Below are 20689 nucleotides of genomic sequence, written 5' to 3'. Positions count from 1 at the left end.
TTAAAATTAGAAATTTGGAAGGATTTGCTCTCCATCCAACTATCCTTTCCCTCCCTCAATCTAAACAAGTAGATTTGTTGTCTCCTCCTATATCTCTCCCTCCTCTCCTCTCCATCCACCCACTTCTCCCTCCCACCAAACATAGTGTTAATTATACCAATAACAGTATAACAGCGAGAATGATGGTAGAGACTAATATTCTCTTTTCTTAATCATTCAACCAAACATAGTGTAAGTAGCGTGGTTGACTAGCCATATGAGAGTAAGGACCACCAACACCATGATTACACAAGATTCCTACTCTTAGGCTTCTCTTCTCCCCATGCCATCACAAAGGTCATATCCCCACTCACCACCTTCCTCGTATATTATTTATTATATTATTATTAAAAACAATGCCTACAAATAATGCATTATTATTACTATTATTCTTTTTCAACTATAATAACAAACATTAACATTTCCATCTTCTTAATTTCCAAATATCACCAAAAAAAAAAAAAAAAAAAACTCTCATCCTTAAATTCAATCACACTCTTCAAAAGAACCTCAGATCCAACGTTTCCAAATCCATTTTCCAAATTTGGAATTCCAAAACAAAGAATTTTCTAGTGTTTACTTTCCTTTTTCTGATTTTCCTAATTAATTAATTAAAAAAAAATTATTAACAGGTTATAAATTTCAATCATTGTTTGATCCGCACACATGGGATTTTTCTCCGATTCGAAAACACTCCTCCTCGGTAGATCTCGTTCGTCGTTTTCGAATCAAAATTCTGTTTTTGGATTCTGAATTCAAAAACTAAAAACCAGAGACAGAGAGAGAAAGAGAGGTTGGGGTTTTGATTTGTTGTTTGTTGTTGTTGAAGATCGAGAAAGTAAATATGAGGGTGGCAAAGTCTCAGGTATGGCAACCTTGCAAGAAGAAGAGGTTTTGATTAGGAGAATTTTAGAGAGAAGAAGAAGAAGAAGGGGTTTTGAGGAAAGAGAGAGAGAGAGAGTGATCAAGGGAAAAAGGGGGATAAGTTAGGGTTTTTCTGTTTTTTTATTGAAGATGACGACGAGGTCAAGCGGCAGTGGTAGTGGTAGCAGCAGCAGGACGCGAGTTGGGAGGTATGAACTGGGTCGGACTTTGGGTGAGGGTAATTTCGCTAAGGTTAAGTTCGCCAGAAACGTCGAGACTAATGAGAACGTCGCCATTAAAATTCTCGATAAGGAGAAAGTTCTCAAGCATAAGATGATCGGTCAGGTACGTATTTTTCTTTTTTGTTTTTGAAATTCTGGATTGTTGAATTGAATCAAGGTTGTTTGGATGCCAAGAAAACAGAGGACCACTTAGAACAATGACCTGTTCAATTAGCTTTTTGTTTTTATTAATTTTATATGTGAATTATAGAGATGAAGAATGAGTCAAATCTGTATGTGACAGTAATTTTTGTCAAAAAAATAAAAACTTGGAATTGTTTTTTTATTGTTGATCCATTGGTTGGTAGCTGAGAAAGTAGAAGAATTCATAACTGAGACTATAATTTTGTTTTTACAATTGTTTTTTCTGTCTCTTATGCTAAGTTAAATTATGATTGATAAAATTGCCATATGAATTAAGTGATTTATTGAAAAAATGCTGATGAGATGATCGATCATTGGTCTAACTGCTATATTTCATTGTTATGAAGTAAAATATACTAAATTATCGTTATGAATGTCATTTTGGAAGTAAATTTTTTGGTGCAATATAAATAGGTTATATTTGGCTGGGAAAGGAAATGGGAAACAATCTTAGTTATGCTTAGTTTTAGAGAACACACTTTTTCCAAACACTTCGAATCAAGTAAGTATCAAGAGTCTTTTTTCTGCTTGCTAATCCAAATTTCTGTGGTATAAAAAATACTAGAGAGTAACAGACAAGAAATGTGAATTCCCCTAATTAATTTAGTTAGGTTTAAGTTAGACGAGAATAATATTTTGATAACTAGCGATTCATTTAATTCAAATTCATTTGTTTACTATTATTTGATTGACCAATCTTTGATATTGGAGTGGGTGAAAAGTCAAATGTATTGGCAATTCTTCATGTACTCTTCAACACATTAGAATAGCCATTCCAGTCGATGAATTTTTTCATTATTTTACTAGAATGACTATTCTTTTTAACAATGACAGGAAAGATCATTTATTACACAACTGTTTTTTTTTATTGGTATCCAATTCTTTTCTTTCTCTTACTATTTTTATGGAATGACTATTCCTTCTAACAATGAGTGGAAAGACCATCTACAATTATTTTTTACTCTTATTCAGTTCTTTTTTATTTTTTTTTCCATTTCTATTCCCATTCCTCTATTTTTACTACTCTCAACAAAGGGAGTTTATTTGTGAAAACGCTCTTCGACCTACCATCACTGTTCTTGAGTGGTTTGCATTTGCAATTATTATTATCAACAGTGGATGATTTCCTGTTTGTTGACTGAAAAAGTTATGAAGTAATGACAATGACTTTAAATTAAAAAAGAGAGCAAGTCAACTTTGAAACAGTTAATTTAAAACGTGTTTTTGATTAAAAAAAGTCAGAAATTCTACAGCATTTTGTTTGTTAATTTTTTGTGTTGAATAATTATCTTTGTTAGTGCTTTTGGTATAGTTGAAGTATACATTTAGTTTTGAATTAAATAAATATATAAATATTTTTCTTTTTCAATTTTTTAATGTAGATGAAGCAATGCATGTCTTCATGAACTCTTGATGCTTATAGTTGCATCTCTTATGTACAGAGTTTTCTGTCTGATTAGCAAAGACATTTTATTTATTTTCATGTTCACTTGAATATATTGACTCAATGTTTGTTTTTTCTTTTTCTTACACAGATCAAACGTGAAATATCGACGATGAAACTAATTAGGCACCCAAATGTCATTCGGATGTATGAGGTTAGCCAACAAATGAGTTAATTATATTTTGATTTAGGAAATGAAATGCTACTAGTTTAATGGATTTTCTTGCATAGTAATATCACATCGTAGTATTGTATGTTTTATAAAATGAGTTTCAAGTTGAGACTTGAGATTGAGAAATTGGTTTGGAACATTTACAAAGGTACCATTGTAGAGTTAGAGTTTGTATTGTTATAACAACAAAACCACTTACATGTCACATCACAATGCAACCAAAATGGGAAAGTTATGTATCAGTAATACTCTTTACATTGAGCTTTATTTGTTGCTGTTGATATTATTATTGATTGTTAGTGCTGATTTTGTTTTATGCTGGTTGCTGTTATATTCTTCATTCTTGGAAATTTTAGTGATGTACTCTTGCAATGTTGATGTAGGTCATGGCTAGCAAGACAAAAATTTACATTGTTATGGAATTCGTGACTGGAGGAGAACTGTTCGACAAAATTGTAAGATTAGGGTTTTCCTAGTTTGTACCAACCCTAATTACAACCTCTACTAATGCTGTGTGTGTACAAACTATCTAACAATTGATCTTGTTTTCTTGAGCCAGGCAAGTAAAGGAAGACTGAAGGAAGATGAAGCAAGAAAATATTTTCAGGAGCTTATATGCGCTGTGGATTATTGTCATAGCCGAGGTGTTTTCCACAGGGACTTGAAGGTGAAACTTTAGTTTTTATCGTTGTCTTCCATTGTATCCACATTATTGTTGTTTTTAACTCTAGAGATGATGAACTACTGATATACTATAAATACACTGAGATGATACTATCGTTGTAAATTACAGCCAGAGAATTTGCTTTTGGATGCTAGTGGCTCTCTTAAAGTTTCAGATTTTGGATTGAGTGCACTTCCTCAGCAAGTTCGTGTGAGTATGAATTGGGATGAATTTTGCATTACTTGAAAATGTCATTCGTAATCCATATTAGTTTTGGTCGGAGTGCAGCAAGATTAGTACATTATTAGTCAAAAATTACCAAGTATGAATAGAATTCTATTATTAATTAAAGTAGAACAATAAAATATGCCGACTCATTTTTTCATTGCTTGACCGTAGGAGGATGGATTACTTCACACTACCTGTGGAACCCCAAACTACGTTGCTCCTGAGGTGAATTTACTTTTCTTTCGAGATAATTAAAAATTTGTGTTAACATGTCCCCTTTGTTTCTTAACAGAACCTTCTCTTACCTAGGTTATTAACAACAAAGGGTATGATGGAGCTAAGGCAGATTTATGGTCATGCGGTGTGATTCTTTTTGTCCTAATGGCTGGATACTTGCCTTTCGAAGAATCTAACCTCATGGCATTATATAAAAAGGTGATTTTTCCTGTCTTTGGATTCTTAAATCTATATCTGAATAATGCTCACAAATATATATATTTTGTTTATATACGCATACATAAAACATTAACAGGGATGTCTATATGTATTTACTGTTGTTATCCCTCCTTCAAATCATTGGATAAAGATATTTTTAATATTTTTCGTTCTGTTTTTTGTTCATTACGAGAAAGAAAAGAAAAATGATTTTGTTTACTCAATAATATCACAATTTTATTGCATGACCGTATATCTATGTCTTTCATCAACAAATATAAAGCTGGCTATCGCAACTACAGATACACAAGGCTGAATTCACATTTCCGCCATGGTTTTCCTCAAGTGCAAAGAAGCTAATCAAAAGAATCTTGGATCCTGACCCCTCAACGGTATTGCCTCGTGGTCTTTCTTTATTTCTTTCAAATGCCCGATGATGATAATCACCTTCATTTACCCTTTCAAGGGGCTCTGATATTTTCTTTATTCAAATAAAAGAAGGCAAATTTGTATCTGCTATGACATAATTTCTGAAATACATGATGTAACATTATTGCATGAAACAGCGAATTACGATTGCTGAGATAATTCAAAATGAGTGGTTTAAGAAAGGATATAAACCACCAAGATTTGAACAAGCTGATGTTAATGTTGATGATGTGGATGACATCTTCAATGAATTTGGGGTGAGATTCTTGATTTAATTTTGATTTGTAATCTCGTTGCATTAGTTTAGAGCTTGAATTTGCTGCTAAAAGTTCTTTGATAACAGGAATCCGGAAACCTAGTTGTGGAGAGGCGGGAGGAAGGCTCTACAGCTCCCGTGACTATGAATGCTTTTGAGCTAATTTCGACATCTCAGGGCCTAAACCTTAGTTCACTATTTGAAAAACAAATGGTAAGGTTGAACTTGGTTCGACTTCTTTCTTTCAAATTGGATTTTCGCATAAAAGACTCTAGTTGAAGACATATTATACATTATCCTTACGATATTTCTTTTAAATATATAGTATATACAATACGAAAAATTAGTATGACTAGCAGCATTTGTGGTTTACAGTCGTAGAATTTAGTGTTATGATCATATGAATTTGCAAAAATCAATGTTTATTCTACAAAATACATTCAGGATGCTCCTTGTAATGAGTTTAATTAAATATCATTGTCTGAGAGAAAACTGTACATTTGTCTCTACCAGGGACTTGTTAAACGAGAGACTAGATTCACATCCAAATGTTCTGCAAAAGAGATAATTACAAAAATTGAACAAGCTGCCGGGCCTCTTGGTTTCGATATAAAAAAGAATAATTTCAAGGTATGGTGTCTATCTTCTCATATTCTCTCTCTGGCATAATGTTACTGCATTGTATCTTATATCTAAGACCGTTACCAATCCTTTCTGTAATATTTCAGTTGAAGCTTCATGGTGAGAAGAGTGGACGCAAAGGTCCATTATCTGTTGCAACTGAGGTACATTTATTTTCAGCCAAAAAGTTCAATTTGAAAATCACTTTTCAAACTTGCTCTTAAGTTCTTTCTTTTCATGTAGATTTTTGAAGTGGCCCCTTCCCTTTACATGGTTGAAGTCCGGAAATCCGGAGGTGATACTTTGGAATTTCACAAGGTATGACAAAAAAGAAGAAAAAGTAGCCCTGGATTTTTTATTTTGTTTTTCCTCTTTTCCATAGCATTCTCCACTTGGTTCTTCTTGTCTGTTGTGAAGTTTATGTTGTTGTTTGTTACCTCTGAAACTTATCTTCTATCGATTTTAAAGAAGCATAATATTGCGGAGAGTCAAATTGAAAAAGAAGGAGAAAGATTCAATTGATTGGAATGAATAAATTACAAGATGTGCAGAGCACATATTTATACAGGGCCAAGGCTTTAACTAACTGAGGGCATAAAGGGAAATTAATCATAACTAACAAACCTAATTTATCTAACTAACTCAACTGTCATAAACAAACATGTGACAACAAAGGATGAAAATACAGTAAAGTAGGAAAGGTCTGTAGTAGTCTGTAGTAGAATTCTGTTAGCCCCCCCTCAAGATGGACTATATATATCATATATAGACATCTTGGATATATGAGCAGAGAGAGTAGTGGAGGGAAGAGGCTTTGTGAAGGCATCGGCAAGTTGGAGAGAACTTGTGACTGGAATGAGACGGATAGTTGATTGTTGTATTTTATCCCGTATAAAGTGACAATCGAGTTCGATATGTTTGGTACGTTCGTGGAAAGTAGGATTGTTGGCAATGTGGATGGCGGATTGATTATCACAGTAGATAAAAGCTGGTTTGTCTTGTGGAATTTGGAAATCACGGAGGAGGTATTGAAGCCAAGTGATTTCACTACTAGTGACGGCCAAAGCACGGTATTCAGCTTCTGCGGAGCTTTTGGAGATGGTAGGTTGCTTCTTGGTACGCCAGGAGATGAGGCTGTCACCGAGAAAGATGCAAAAACCAGTGGTAGAACGCCGAGTGGTTGGACATGAAGCCCAATCAGAATCCGAAAAACCACGTAAATGCAGGGAGGATTTTGTTGAGTAAAGAAGGCCTTGTCCTGGATGTCCTTTTAGATAACGGAGCAGATGGTATAGTGCCTGCATATGTGGTGTTCGAGGTTGTGCCATAAACTGACTAAGAGTGTTGACTGCAAAGGTAATATCAGGCCGTGAAAGGGTAAGATAAAGAAGGCGTCCTATTAGTTGACGGTAGGAGGAAGGTTCTGCCAGGGGAGTGCCTTCTTCATCGTTGAGCTTTATGCGAGGGTCCATGGGCGTTTTTGCTGGTTTGCAGCCAGTGTATCCAGTGTCGTTGAGAAGCTGAATTGTGTATTTTCGTTGGGAAATAAAAATTCCTTCTGGTGCGCGAGCAATTTCAAAACCCAAAAAATATTTTAGGGGTCCTAAAGTCTTGAGTTTGAAGTGTCGTTGCAGGGAACATTGTAGTTGCTGGAGTAGATCAATGTTGGGACCGGTGATGATTATGTCGTCCACATACACCAATAAAGCAATGAAAGTGTTGTTGGAACCCTTTGAGAATAGGGTGTAATCGGCTTTGGATTGTGTAAATCCTTCAAGAATGAGAACATCAGAGAGCTTCTTGTACCATTGCCTTGATGACTGTTTGAGTCCATAGAGAGACTTGTGAAGTTTGCATACCATTGTTCCATCTGCAGAAATAGAAGAAGGAAGAGTAAGACCTTGTGGAATAGTCATGTAAACTTCCTCATGGAGATCCCCATTGAGGAAGGCATTATTAATGTCAAGTTGGAGAATAGGCCATTGTTTGATGGCAGAAATGGCAAGAAGAAGCTTGAATGTGACCATCTTTGCAACAGGGGAAAAAGTATCGAAGAAGTCTAATCCTTCTTGTTGTGTGTATCCTTGTGCAACAAGCCGAGCTTTGAGTCTTTCTACCGAACCATCACTATTGTACTTTATTTTATATACCCAACGACATCCAATAGCGCGTTTGTTTGGTGGGAGTTTGACTATTGTCCAAGTCCCATTAGCAAGTAAGGCACATAATTCGGTCTGCATTGCATCATTCCAAGCAGTATGTAGAATTGCTTGTTGGAAATTTCGTGGTTCAAAGTGAGCAGTGACTGCACAAATAAAAGCCTTGTGAGCTGGTGACAAATTAGTGTAAGTCATGAATTTATGAAGAGGGTAAGGAGTAGAGGATTGGTCTTGTATGAATGAATTGCATTCATAATCACGAAGGTATGTTGGTGGATGTGTGATTCTGGTTGTTCTTCGTGGGAGATCAGGTGCTGCAGCAGCAGAGGGTGATGTATCTGTGTGTTGCTCAGTTGCATCTTGATGCTCAGTTGCATCTTGATGTTGATTTGGTTCATCGTGAGTTGAATGAGTAGTAGTGCTTGTGGAAGTGCTGCCCTGCAAGTGATGATTTGTACCTGCTGCATGTAAAGATTCTAAAGGATAATCAGTAATAGGTGTATCATTAATGAGAGAAGAAGGAATTACTATAGTGGAAAAAGGATCATTAGATATCTTTTCATGGTTAAGGTTATGGAAAGGATAAACCTGTTCATGGAAAACAACATTTCGTGAGATAAAAAGTTGTTTTGTGTTCAAGTCATATAGCTTATATCCTTTGACACCTTGCGGATAGCCCATGAAAACACAAGCACGGGCTCTAGGTTCGAATTTGGTTCTATGAGCTGTAATAGTGGAGGCAAAAACAAGACATCCGAAATTTCTCAAATGTTCATAGTTGGGAGGAATCCCAAAGAGCAATTCATAAGGAGTCTTGTTATCAAGATTAGGGGTAGGAGTTCTATTTATAAGAAAAGTAGCAGTCATTATGCATTCGGTCCAGTAAGAAATAGGTACTCTAGATTGAAAAAAAAGAGATCTTGCAACATTTAAAAGATGTTGGTGCTTTCTTTCAGCAACAGCGTTTTGTTCAGGAGTTTCAATACAAGAGTAATCATGCATAATCCCAAGTTTTAAAAAAAGATCTTTGAAAACTAATTCGGGGGCGTTGTCAGACCGAAAACGTTTGAGAGTACATTTGAACTGAGTTTGTACATAGGAAATAAATTCTGGTATAATCTTTATCACATCAGATTTTTGTCTTAGCAAATATACCCAAGTGAAGCGTGAGTAATCATCAACCAAAGTAAGAAAATACTTGAAGTTAGAGTGAGAGGGAATATGGTAAGGACCCCATATATCACAATGAATCAAGTCAAATTTATTTTCAGCAAAGTTATTGTTCTTTGGAAAAGACAATTTTCTTTGCTTAGCCATAGGACAAATATAACAAGGAGATTGTTTATGCAAGGAATCTACATTACAGTGGAGATTATCACTAAGTAAGGCCAATCGTTTCCGAGATGGGTGTCCCAATCTGGTATGCCAAAGTTCAGCAGTGATGGTATTAACTGTAGCAGTATCGAGGTTCATTGTGTAGAGTCCATTTTCCAATTTACCTTTGCCAATCACCCTCTTGCTGAGTTTGTCCTGTATACAGAAGTCATTAGTGAAAAACTTGACTGAAATGGGCAAATTATTAGTCAAGCAACTTACTGAAATAATGTTATATTTGAAATTTGGTACAAAAAGAACATCAGTAAGAAGTATTTCTTTAGTGACAGCAATAGAACCACTTTGGTGCACAAGCAAGGTTTCATTATTGGGTAAAATAAGCTTAGTAGTAGGTAAAGGGCATAGGAATTGAAACAACCTGATGTTATTGCATATGTGTCTAGTTGCACCCGAATCTATAATCCAAGATTCATTTGAAAGGGGCAGGGTATTATGAGATAGGATTATACCTGATGTGCCTCCTGAGGTGCTAGGATCAAAGGTGGTCATACCAGTTTGTTGATTGGCAAGTAAGTTGAGAAGTTGTTGATATTGCACAGAGGTGAGTTGAGGAAGTAAAGTGCTGGTTTCATCTGTCTTTGCATCAGTATCATTGGTAGTTTGCACTTGATTTGCGGTTTGCCTCTCTAGGCTTATTTGTCTTGTACCCAGGGGGATAGCCATGGATCTTGTAGCACTTTTCTACCGTGTGTCCAAGGATGTTGCAATGGGTGCAAAAAGGCCTATTTCGTTTGTTCGGATGGGACTTGGGTCCTTGAGTATCACGCTGTTTGTTGCTGGTGTTATCACCTTGGAAGGCGAAAGCCATATTAGAGTCAGATGCAGCATTCTGAGTTCCTTTCTGATTTTCTTCTTGAGTAACAAGATGAAAAACTCTATTTGCTTCAGGCATGGGATCCATTAAAAGAATACTTCCCCGAACTTGGGAGTATTGATCTGAAAGTCCCATTAAGAATGACATGATATACTCCATATGGTGATAATCTTGGAGTTTCTTAACTCCACCACAAGTGCACCCATGACAGGTGCATGTGGGTCTGTAATTCGATAATTCTTCCCAGATGGTCTTTAGTTTGGTATAGTACATACTGATGGTGTGGTTGTCTTGTTTCAGATTCATCAAAGCTTTCTTGAGATTGAAGATGTGAGGGCCGTTCCTTTGATGAAAACGCACCTTCAAATCCATCCATATAGTAGCAGCTGATTCATCATAGAGAAGACTAGAAGAAATTTCTTTAGACACAGAGTTAAGAATCCAAGAAATTACGATATTGTTATTGCGAATCCAAGCATTATACATATTAGAATCAGAAAGTGAAGGTTTAGGGATAGAACCGTCCAAGAAACCGATTTTGTTCTTCACTGAGATGGCTAATTGCATAGCACGGCTCCAAGACACATAGTTGTCTTGTCCGGTGAGAGGCTGAGAAACCAGAGTGTGCCCTGGATTGTCACCATGATGCAGAAAATAATGATCGCTTGGATCTTCCAGACGATTTCTCGTGGTTGCAGAGGCTTGTTGAGCTGCAACAATGGCGGGATTGGTTCCGTCATTATCGATCGAAATTGTTTGATTGTCATTCGACATGCTGAAAGAGGGAAAAGAATAGCAGAAATCTTCACAGGATGGAAGATAAACGGATCATACAGAACTATGATCGGAGAGAAGAAACAACACCACCTTCGCCGGAGAAGAGAACGCAGCTAGGTAGGGAGGAAAGGATCGAATCAAGGGAAAGCTTGACTTTCCCGCTCTGATACCATATTGCGGAGAGTCAAATTGAAAAAGAAGGAGAAAGATTCAATTGATTGGAATGAATAAATTACAAGATGTGCAGAGCACATATTTATACAGGGCCAAGGCTTTAACTAACTGAGGGCATAAAGGGAAATTAATCATAACTAACAAACCTAATTTATCTAACTAACTCAACTGTCATAAACAAACATGTGACAACAAAGGATGAAAATACAGTAAAGTAGGAAAGGTCTGTAGTAGTCTGTAGTAGAATTCTGTTACATAACGAAATGCAAATTACCTATCAAAGTTAAAGATCTGAGTTTGACAATTCTGCTTGCTGTTTTATTTACATTTTCAGTTCTACAAGAACCTTTCGACCGGGCTGAAAGACATTGTGTGGAAATCAGCCGATGAATCGAAGGATGAAGCAGAGAATGGTTAGTAGTTTTCTACAACAAAGTTATGATTGCTTCTTTTTTCTTGGTAAACACTTGTTTAATTGTTTCTTTTTCATGACATTTGCAGGTGTTGCCGGTGTTACCGGTGTTGCTGGTGCCCGAGTTACACCGTCTAAATGATTGAGCTTGTGTTGTTTACTTCTCCTCACACACTCTCTCTCTCTCTCCAAAACAAACTTCTAGTGTGAAATATTTGCAGAATGCATTGGAAATGGAAACTCAGATTTCTTTAAGTGTTGTTTGCTTAATTTAATAATAAAGTCTTCACCTCAGTGGAAGAGCAACTATAATAATAAAAATACAAATATGTTTATACTGTTTTATTTCTCCCTAATATGTTATTTTGGGTTGGATATGCAGAAGATTGTGTTTTTAATATATTGGGTTAAAATATGGTGTACTCTTTATCTATTATTTAAATCATATAATTAAATCTAAATATAATATCAATTGATTCCTACAAAATCATCATACGAATATTTGCCTCGTTTATGAGTTTGGATTTAGTTTGTTGTATCCCAAAATAAAACCAAAAATAATTTGACTTGTAATAAGATGTGTTAGACATTATTTTAATAAGCTCATAATTTTTATCTTCAAATTGACCAAATGATTACTAAAATTAACAATATTTTATTGATAATCAGAATATAAAAATATTAATAAATACTCAAATTTTAAAATTATGCTCCATAGACAAAGTGATATAGTTTTAATTATATATATTTTTTAATAGTTTTAATTATAGTGTTATTATATTTTGTACAATATTCGAATTTTAATATCATTTTATTTATATATAACTAATAAATACAAATGTATTATTATTATACATTAATTTTTTTTATAAATTTATTTGTGTTTACATGTTAAGTCTTTTGGGCAAGTTCTCCTCAAGTTTATATTGTTGATATCGTGTCGATTGTAACATTGTCATGACCAATTTCATATTTTTTGTACCTCTCCGACTCATTTCGTATCAAAAACTAACTTGTATTTGCAACACTAGTTGCTAATGATTAGGGCTGACAAAATATATCATCGTGTTATATTCGTGTCATATTTTATTTGACCCGTTTTTATATTTCGTGTCAGACACGTTGACTTGTTTTCAACCCGCGTCTAATTTTATCAATTATAACTCGACCTATAAAAATCGTATCGTGTTCATGTTGATCTACTTTAACATGTTATACTATTGTTGAAGATTGAATTGTAGAGAAAATATAAATTTAAAATTATATTAAAAAATTTATGTCGTGTAAAGAGAATCCTGTCGTGTTTAACCCATTTTCAATCTGCACTTAATTTTTTCGACCCTAACTCATAAATTCGTGGCATGTTCGTGTGCCGTGTTGCAACTTGAAATTATTTTACCCCTATAATAATTCTAATGCTAATTAGGATTTTTGCCCTTGAACTTTGACATATACCAAATCATGCCTCTGAACTTTTAAGGTCGCTAAAAATGCTCAATGAACTATTGAGATTGTTGGATTTAAGGATTTTTTTTCCAATTTTAGTAAAAAAGTCTAACCTGGATAAAAGTTCAGAGGGCATAATTTAGTATATGTCAAAGTTCGAGAGACATGATTTGGTAGATATCAAAGTTTGAGAGCATCATTTAGTACATAAACAATTTTTGAAATAGTAAAATTGAATGAAATTTAACAAAAGTCTTTAAATTCAACAAAATCAATAGTTCATGGGGCATTTTTAACGATCTTAAAAGTTCAGGGGACATAATTTAGTACATGTCAAAGTTCAAGTTCAATAAGCAAAAATCCTAATTAATTTAATTATAATGGTAAGAGAGAATCTGACCCAGATACCCGAACCCGAATAAATGCTTTATGCCTCACTCTCTCTTCTATCTATTAGGGGTGCACATGGGTCGGATTTTCGGATTTTCGGGGTTTCGGGTTTGGTTGTCTATTAGATAGAAGAGAGAGTGAGGCATAAAGCATTTATTGGTATCTGGGTCGGATTCTCTATGGATCTTTACCCGCCATGCGTTTAATACTATTTATTTTATTTTATTTTATATAAATAAAAAAGAAAAGAAAAGGAAATTAAATTATTATTAATTTATTACTTGTGTTACACTCACTCGAGAGAAAATCATTTCAGTACTTTGACGGAAATATTCTTATTATTCTTTTTTTTTTTCTGAGAGAAAAATCGGAAGATGAGAGAGGAGGTCATCAGCTCCGGAGGGACCGTTGATCCTACTCCTGCTGCCAGGTTACTCTCTCTCAATCCCCAAAACCCTTCTTCTTCATCATTTATATCTCTATTTCTAATTCCAATTCTTACTTCGTCTTTTCAATTTTCAATTTCTGCAACCTACAATTCCACCTATCTAGGGTTTTTGAGCTTCTTCACTGGGTCTGGGAGGGGAGGGGGGATTATTCGCCTGTTAATTTGTGAAATTCGTGTTAGGTTTTTTCGTTTTGAATTGGAAAAAGCAAGGTTTTTTTTTTTCTTTTTTTTTTTTTTTAGAGCAGATGGGAAAGAGTGCTGGAGTTGATTTATTGTGGTGTTTGGCTGTTTTGAAAAGAAAAAAAAATGTGAAATTTCAATTGATTTAGGTGGGTTTTTGTGGAGGTTTTTCGGCGATTTACTGTTTCGTTCGTTTATTTTGTTGTTGAGCTTGCTTTACTGTGCTCGTATATGGTTTTTGTATATGTCTTTGATTAATAACTTAATATTTGAGCATGATTATACTGATTGATAAGTTCTGTTTGTAGATTTTTTTGGAAATTATGAAATTTTAGTCGATTGAGGCTGCTCGTATTTTGTTCGCTGGATCAATGTGCTGTGATTATTGTCCATACTCTGTGCTTGCACGTGGGTTATGGTTAAGACTTAGGGGGTAGATTTTTTGATTCTGTTGATGTTTTGCGCCACTATTTTTGTGAACTTGCTATGTGTATTTGTATGCACTCGATTGATTACTTAAATTTGAACATAGGCACCTTATTATGTATATGTAATGGGATTAGGGAGTAATTGAACTAATCAATATGCTAAACCCATCGGTCTTGTATGTGTATTTCTAGAAACTTTACGAGTTTGGCTTCTCTGATTTAATAGTTTGTTAATTGTTTTTGTTATACATTATAGATTACAGCTATTACTAAGATGGTATTGGTAGGAATAATTAAAAAGGTTACACATGTTTATCTATAGCTTTCTGTGACAATTTTGTGCTTTTTTTTGGTCTTATCAGCTCTGCTGGGGCGTCATCTCCGGCTGTTCCAACAAATGTTGGCAGTATAGATGGGTCAATTCATGGGCAAGGCTCCAAGGCAGCTTCTATTTCATGTGTTGGTTCACAACCACCTCGGACTTCCTTGAGCACAAGTGCCGGTGGTTCTGCCTTCAGATCTTCAAGACCTTCCTGTAGACCCTGGGAAAGAGGGGATTTATTGAGGCGCTTGGCTACATTTAAGCCTTCACATTGGTTCGGAAAGCCTAAGGTTTGAATTAGCTTGTCATGGGTTGCAACATAACATATAATGATTTTCATTTGATCAATTTTTAATATTTTATTAATTTTATTCTCACCCTTAACTTCTAATCATCGATACTGCATGGACATTAAATTTTGCTAGTTTTGCACCCCCATGTAATGAATGTTGACTAATACTAGCATAAAAAAGATAGCTTTTAGTTTTAGATTATAATTTATGTAATGTTACCTACAACTTCTCTAATTAAGACTGTTATTTTTATTATTAATATTATTAAATATGCATTTCTTTAATAAGAAACAATCGTTTCTTTTAATATAATTTAAAAATTACTAGAACAAAGGATACAAAATTTTCTTCAGAATACAAACAAATAACACTCAAGTTACAATGTGTAACTTAGAAAACAAAAATAATAGATAGTTCTGTTTTCTTTAAAAATTAGTAGAAGTCAAAATTTGTTTTACTCTTGTTTTTTTAACATTTGTTTTACTTTTAGATTTTTTATCTACACGAGCGGTCGTTTTTTTTTTCTTTTACTGCTAATTTCCTAATGCGAACAATTTGAAGGAAATTCTAAGCCATTTATTCTTGTGCCTTGGTGATTTAGCATGGAAAAATATTAAAATCCTTTTGAGAAACATACTTGCCATTTTCAGAAATCACACTATTTAAATTATCATAATATCCCTAATAAAAATGTGTAATCTTTGAAATGCTCCACAACAGTTTTGTCACCTTTATAGCATTGTAAAAAACTGAAAAATGAAAAATGATAACCTTTCCCCCTTTCATGGTATCTAGGTCTTCCATCTATGTTGAGGCCAAGGATTCTAATTTTAATCGTTACTGATGAAATCTTATCATTAATTCATGATAATTGTAAATTTGATGAAGTTGGTTTTCTGCACAGGGTTAAGCACTAAGTGAACACTAGAAAGTAAAGCTGAGATGAAATTTTGAAGATTAAATTTGTGATACTACAGTCTTTATAATGCAGTACAAATATGATTTTTCCATTTTCATAAGCGAAATGAAGCACTTCCAAAGTTTCAATCATTTAATATTTCACTTTTAACATGGTGCAGGTTATCAGTTCATTGGCTTGTGCTCAGAAAGGTTGGGTAAATGTTGAGGTTGATAAGATTGTATGTGAATCTTGCAGTGCTAGCCTTAGTTTTGTTCCATTGCCGTCTTGGACCCTTGCTGAAGGTTAGCTATTGCAATTAATGAAATTAAAAGTTCATGATACATTCCTTAAAGGCTTAAATGGACTTAATTCTGTTCTTTATACAAAGGTCAATGTACAAGGGAGAAAAGTGTTGGAGTGGGAAAGTAAGAAAGATAACTGTGTTATAATTCTATTATATTTTTGATACACATCATAATCAGCTAAAATTTTGTGACTACACTTCAATGTTAAGAAATTCAGCTGCTATTTGATCCATGGAGCTTCATATTGTGAACTATGTTGCTAGTGTTTTCTGTGCTACATTGGTATGTGTTTTGCTAAAAAATTCATGATGGAGATGGTGGAGACACATGCTAATCAATCTATTATATTTCTAACATAACTTTGTTTGTTAGTACTTTTACAAACATAGCATTTGATATTCGAGTTCAAATTATCTGCTGATGTCTGTAGTGTGCATTATACTGATACCAATTATAACAAATTACTGTTCAATTTCCTCAAACCTTCTTGAAGAAAAGTTTTGTATGACAATAAGGTGTAGATCATAGGCTTGTCCTTTATTTGTTTACAAAATTTGCTTGTTCTACCTTTAATTGTTATTTTTGTGGGTGAAGTTCAAAATGCGGGTGAAGCCTTTTTGAAGGAGCTGGATTCTGGGCACAAGGCCACATGTCCTTGGAGAGGGAACAGCTGCCCTGAAAGCCTGGTGCAATTTCCTCCTACACCTCAATCAGCCTTAATTGGGGGTTATAAGGATAGATGTGATGGGCTCCTGCAGTTTGAGTCTCTTCCCAAAGTAGCTGGTTCTTCTATTGAGCAAATGCGTGTTTCACATGGACCACAGATTGATCGCTTTTTGTCCCAGTCACAGAGTTTTATTGCAGGGGAAGTAGACTTCAAACCTGAGAGTATCCCAGAATTGGAAAGCTCTCGTGAGGGGTCCTCTTGCGTATATTCTTCTGTGAGTTTTAGACATTGTTTCAATGCTAGTAGTTGTCTAATCACTCAAGAAAATAAACATTCTTTTTAATCAATAAATATATTTGACTATATGCACATGCTCTTAAAATTCAACAGTCACAAAGGCTTATAAGTCTCTGCGGATGGGAACCAAGATGGCTTCTAAATGTTCAAGACTGTGAGGAGCATTCTGCACAATCAGCCAGAAATGGAACTTCTCATGGACCAAGCCGTGTCCATCCTTCACAGGATCCTGGACTAGGCAAGAAACCACTATCTGCTTCAGCTAAAAAAGACACTGGAAAGAGTAAAATGTTTTCTAAGGATCCAAGATGTGAGTTCAGGTCGCCCTTACTAGATTGCAGTTTATGTGGTGCTACAGTTAGAATTATGGACTTTTTAACTGTTCCTCGCCCTGCTCGTTTTTCTTCCAACAATATCGACATTCCTGACACAAGTAAAAAAATGGCATTGACTCGTGGAGTAAGTGCAGCGAGTGGAATTAGTGGTTGGGTTGCAGCTGATGATGCAGATAAAGAGCAGACTGAAGATCGTGATGAAGTAGCAACAACAAATGATGGGAAGTCATTGCCTAATGCTGATGTTGATTTAAATCTCACAATGGCGGGAGGTTTACCTTTTAACCATTTTGGAAGAAGATCAATGTTTGACAACATGCAGGAGGGAGACATGGGAAGGGATTTGATGATTGGGCAACCTGCGGGAAGTGAGGTTGGTGATCGTGCTGCTTCATATGAATCACGGGGTCCTAGTTCTCGTAAACGAAGTTTGGAAATAGGTGGAAGCTCAGATGACAGACAACACTTACGGGTGCAGCAGGCAGATAGTGTTGAAGGAACAGTGATTGATCGTGATGGTGATGAAGTCACCGATGGTAGACAATATTCTGCTGGGCCTTCAAAACGTGCACGTGATTTGGATATTTTTGATTCATACTGTTCATCGTATCAGAGAGATTCTGGTGCTGGTCCTAGCCACTCAATGGGTGTTGAAATCTATGCAGATGGCAGTAGAGGTGCTTCATTTCGGCAAAGGAGTGAGCAACCTGTTGGAATTCAAGCAACTAGGGATTCAGCACGTGCATCATCTGTCATTGCAATGGATACTTACAATCATAGTGCAAATGAGGACTCAATGGAAAGTGTTGAAAATTATCCTGGAGATATTGATGATATTCAGTTTCCTTCATCAAGTACTTATGGAAATTTGGACATGAATGAAACATCAGAATTAAACTACAGTAATCAAGCTCAGCAAAGTGTTGGTTTTCGTTCAGTTGCTGAAGCTGTTCGTGGGGAAATGGGTGTCAGCAGTACAAATGATGGTGAAGAAATTTTCAATGCAGAAACTGTGAATGCTCAAGCCCGTGGGGGGATTAGTTTTGGAGTAAGTGGGGGAAGTGTTGGCATGTGTGCCAGTCACGAAGCTGAAATTCATGGAGCTGATGTGTCTGTTCATAGAGCAGGTAGTGTAGTTGGTGATGTCGAACCCAGAGTTGAGGATACTGACGTTCAGGGTCAGACAGGCGAATCAGCTCCAGATCCTGGGTTGATGGATGAGATTGTCCCAGATGAAATTAATAGGGAAGATCCTCGTGGTGATAGCCAGGAGATGTCTCAATCTCTTGGGAGGGCTGATAGTGGCTCCAAGATTGATGGTTCTGCCAAGGCAGAATCTGTTGAAAGTGGCGAAAAGGTAAGTGCAAGCTGTAAGTTTGGTGTAGAGGCCTCTGCACACCCTTCTCTCTCCTGCAATGCTATTATAGACTCTGGCTATAAAACAACCAAGCAAAATGTCACAAAGGCTGGAAAGTCTTCATCTACAAATGTTCGTGTCTACCGAGAGTCAGATTATGCATTAGTAAATGGGATAGGTAGATTTCCCCATCTTATTAACTGTTTTTAAGGCTTGACCTTGTTTACTTTCTTTAATTTCTCTTCTAACGTTTTTATTATTCTCCGCAGCTCTTTGTTTTTCTACAAACTTACAATAATCTGTTGCATTTATTTTACTCATCAGTAGCTTTTAGATTACGTTATTATTTTCCTGTGTTTCGGGTCCACATAATCAATGAGTCTCAAGCAAATTAAATTTGATTTTAGTCATCTCAGTGTCCATTGATATTGGATATTGATACTATTGCTGAGAAAAGTTAATGTGCTTAAATGAGTAACTGAGCTTATATCTTGTCCTTTTTATTGCTTATTGTTTTGGAACATCTGCTTCAATATACTGTGCTATTTTATGTTTTGTAAACTCATCCTGTCCCTTTCTGCCTCTGGCTATTCTTAACCATATTGTAGGTGTAAGTTGAAAGGTTTTATTGTGATTCCCTTTTCTCTCTGATATTGATGATGTTTTTACTCTTTTTTTTTTTTTTTCTTCTTCTTCCTTCAATCTAATTCAGAACCACCTAAAGGGGAGAGCAACTATGAAGAAGCTTCAGAATTTGATCCAATTGCTCATCACAACAAGTTTTGTCCCTGGGTGAACGGCAATGTTGCAGCTGCTGGCAGCACCAGCAGTGGATCTGGCTCTAGTGCTGATGCCGTTGCGCTTTGTGGGTGGCAGCTAACATTGGATACCCTGGATACCCTGCGATCATTGGGCCCTGTTGCAATCCAGAATGTGGAGTCAGAATCAGCAGCATCTCTTTATAAGGTTTTTCGTTGCTTTGTTTGCTGTTAATAGAAATCAAATATATGTTTTGTTATAATTCAAGGTTAGGCGATGTTAGTCTTCTTCTCCAAATTAGATTACTGATATTTCAGAATTTAAATTTTACCTGTAGGATGACCAGCAAACTCCGAGTCAAAAGCTTCATCGCCATCCCTCTATGAGCCAAAGCCAGGGACAACATTGACAAACTAACTACAAACATGGGCTTTCTTCCAGTGACCGGTAAGTGGCTCCTATGGATTCTGTTTCTTCAGTATGGAGCATATTATTGTCGCAGCCGATTTAGAATAGATGAAACCATAATACTCTAAGAGCCATTTAATACGCCTGCCCGACTCTATTATTTTTCTAGATAAGCCCAGCTTATTGGTTATGTTCTCTGTCCAATCATTTGGATGCTGTGCTATTCTTTGTAGGGTCAGAATTCAATCTTGAGGATGAAATTTCGAATTTGGGTTTGGCTAAGTTTCAAGTGGAGAGCATCTGCTGGGAAAGTTCTGGCAGTTTTCTGAGTCTCTTTCTCTCTCTCTTTCTTCTATTATATTTAGTTTTTATTTTCATGGTAAGGTAATTTATATGTTTAACAAAAATGTTCAGATGCTTTCATGCAGATTAAACTTGAGGAAACCTTTTTTTTTTTTTTGCTTTTTCTTGTATTTTCTGAAGAGTTTTATTATGTTTTAACACTATTATTTCAGCCAGGGTGATGTGACTGACTTAGAACCTTTGATGAAGAACAGTTGAACAAATTTTAATCATGCAGTTTTGTTTTTCCAGATTTTGTCATTGATTGGATTGCTTTGCTAATATCGACGAAAACAGGAGAGTTTTTTGTTCTTGTTTTTGTTTTCTTCATTGTATGAGAAGGTTATGGTTTTATGGTTAATGATTTTGCCTAATCAAGAAATAAGCAAGTTAGGAGTCTTCCAATCCTTTTCATGACAACACACCTTGATTTTAAAGTTTTATAGCTCTTCTAGTCAAACTCAATGAAATAGTGAAACCAAAATAGTGTTTCAATTTCATAA

At 35.5% G+C, this 20689-nt stretch overlaps 2 protein-coding genes across 2 annotated transcripts; both read left to right on the top strand.

The window, feature by feature from the left end:
• The first annotated feature begins 319 nt into the window (after positions 1–319).
• Positions 320–11795, top strand: LOC115697913 (CBL-interacting serine/threonine-protein kinase 23). The gene is made up of 15 exons (XM_030625085.2): positions 320–1248; positions 2864–2926; positions 3328–3399; positions 3504–3611; positions 3738–3818; positions 4008–4061; positions 4146–4271; positions 4574–4663; positions 4838–4957; positions 5044–5169; positions 5470–5586; positions 5685–5741; positions 5821–5895; positions 11231–11309; positions 11398–11795. The coding sequence occupies exons 1-15, from the start codon at positions 1054–1056 to the stop codon at positions 11448–11450; spliced, it is 1416 nt and encodes a 471-aa protein (XP_030480945.2). The 5' UTR covers positions 320–1053; the 3' UTR covers positions 11451–11795.
• A 1509-nt stretch (positions 11796–13304) lies between these two features.
• Positions 13305–20437, top strand: LOC115697910 (uncharacterized). The gene is made up of 8 exons (XM_030625077.2): positions 13305–13574; positions 14563–14812; positions 15895–16018; positions 16616–16962; positions 17079–18855; positions 19390–19643; positions 19774–19883; positions 20078–20437. The coding sequence occupies exons 1-7, from the start codon at positions 13519–13521 to the stop codon at positions 19843–19845; spliced, it is 2880 nt and encodes a 959-aa protein (XP_030480937.2). The 5' UTR covers positions 13305–13518; the 3' UTR covers positions 19846–19883; positions 20078–20437.
• Positions 20438–20689: the final 252 nt, after the last annotated feature.

Source organism: Cannabis sativa, chromosome 7, assembly GCF_029168945.1.
Source record: "Cannabis sativa cultivar Pink pepper isolate KNU-18-1 chromosome 7, ASM2916894v1, whole genome shotgun sequence".
Classification (NCBI taxonomy): Eukaryota; Viridiplantae; Streptophyta; class Magnoliopsida; order Rosales; family Cannabaceae; genus Cannabis; species Cannabis sativa.
This window is presented reverse-complemented; position numbering and strand designations above follow the sequence as displayed.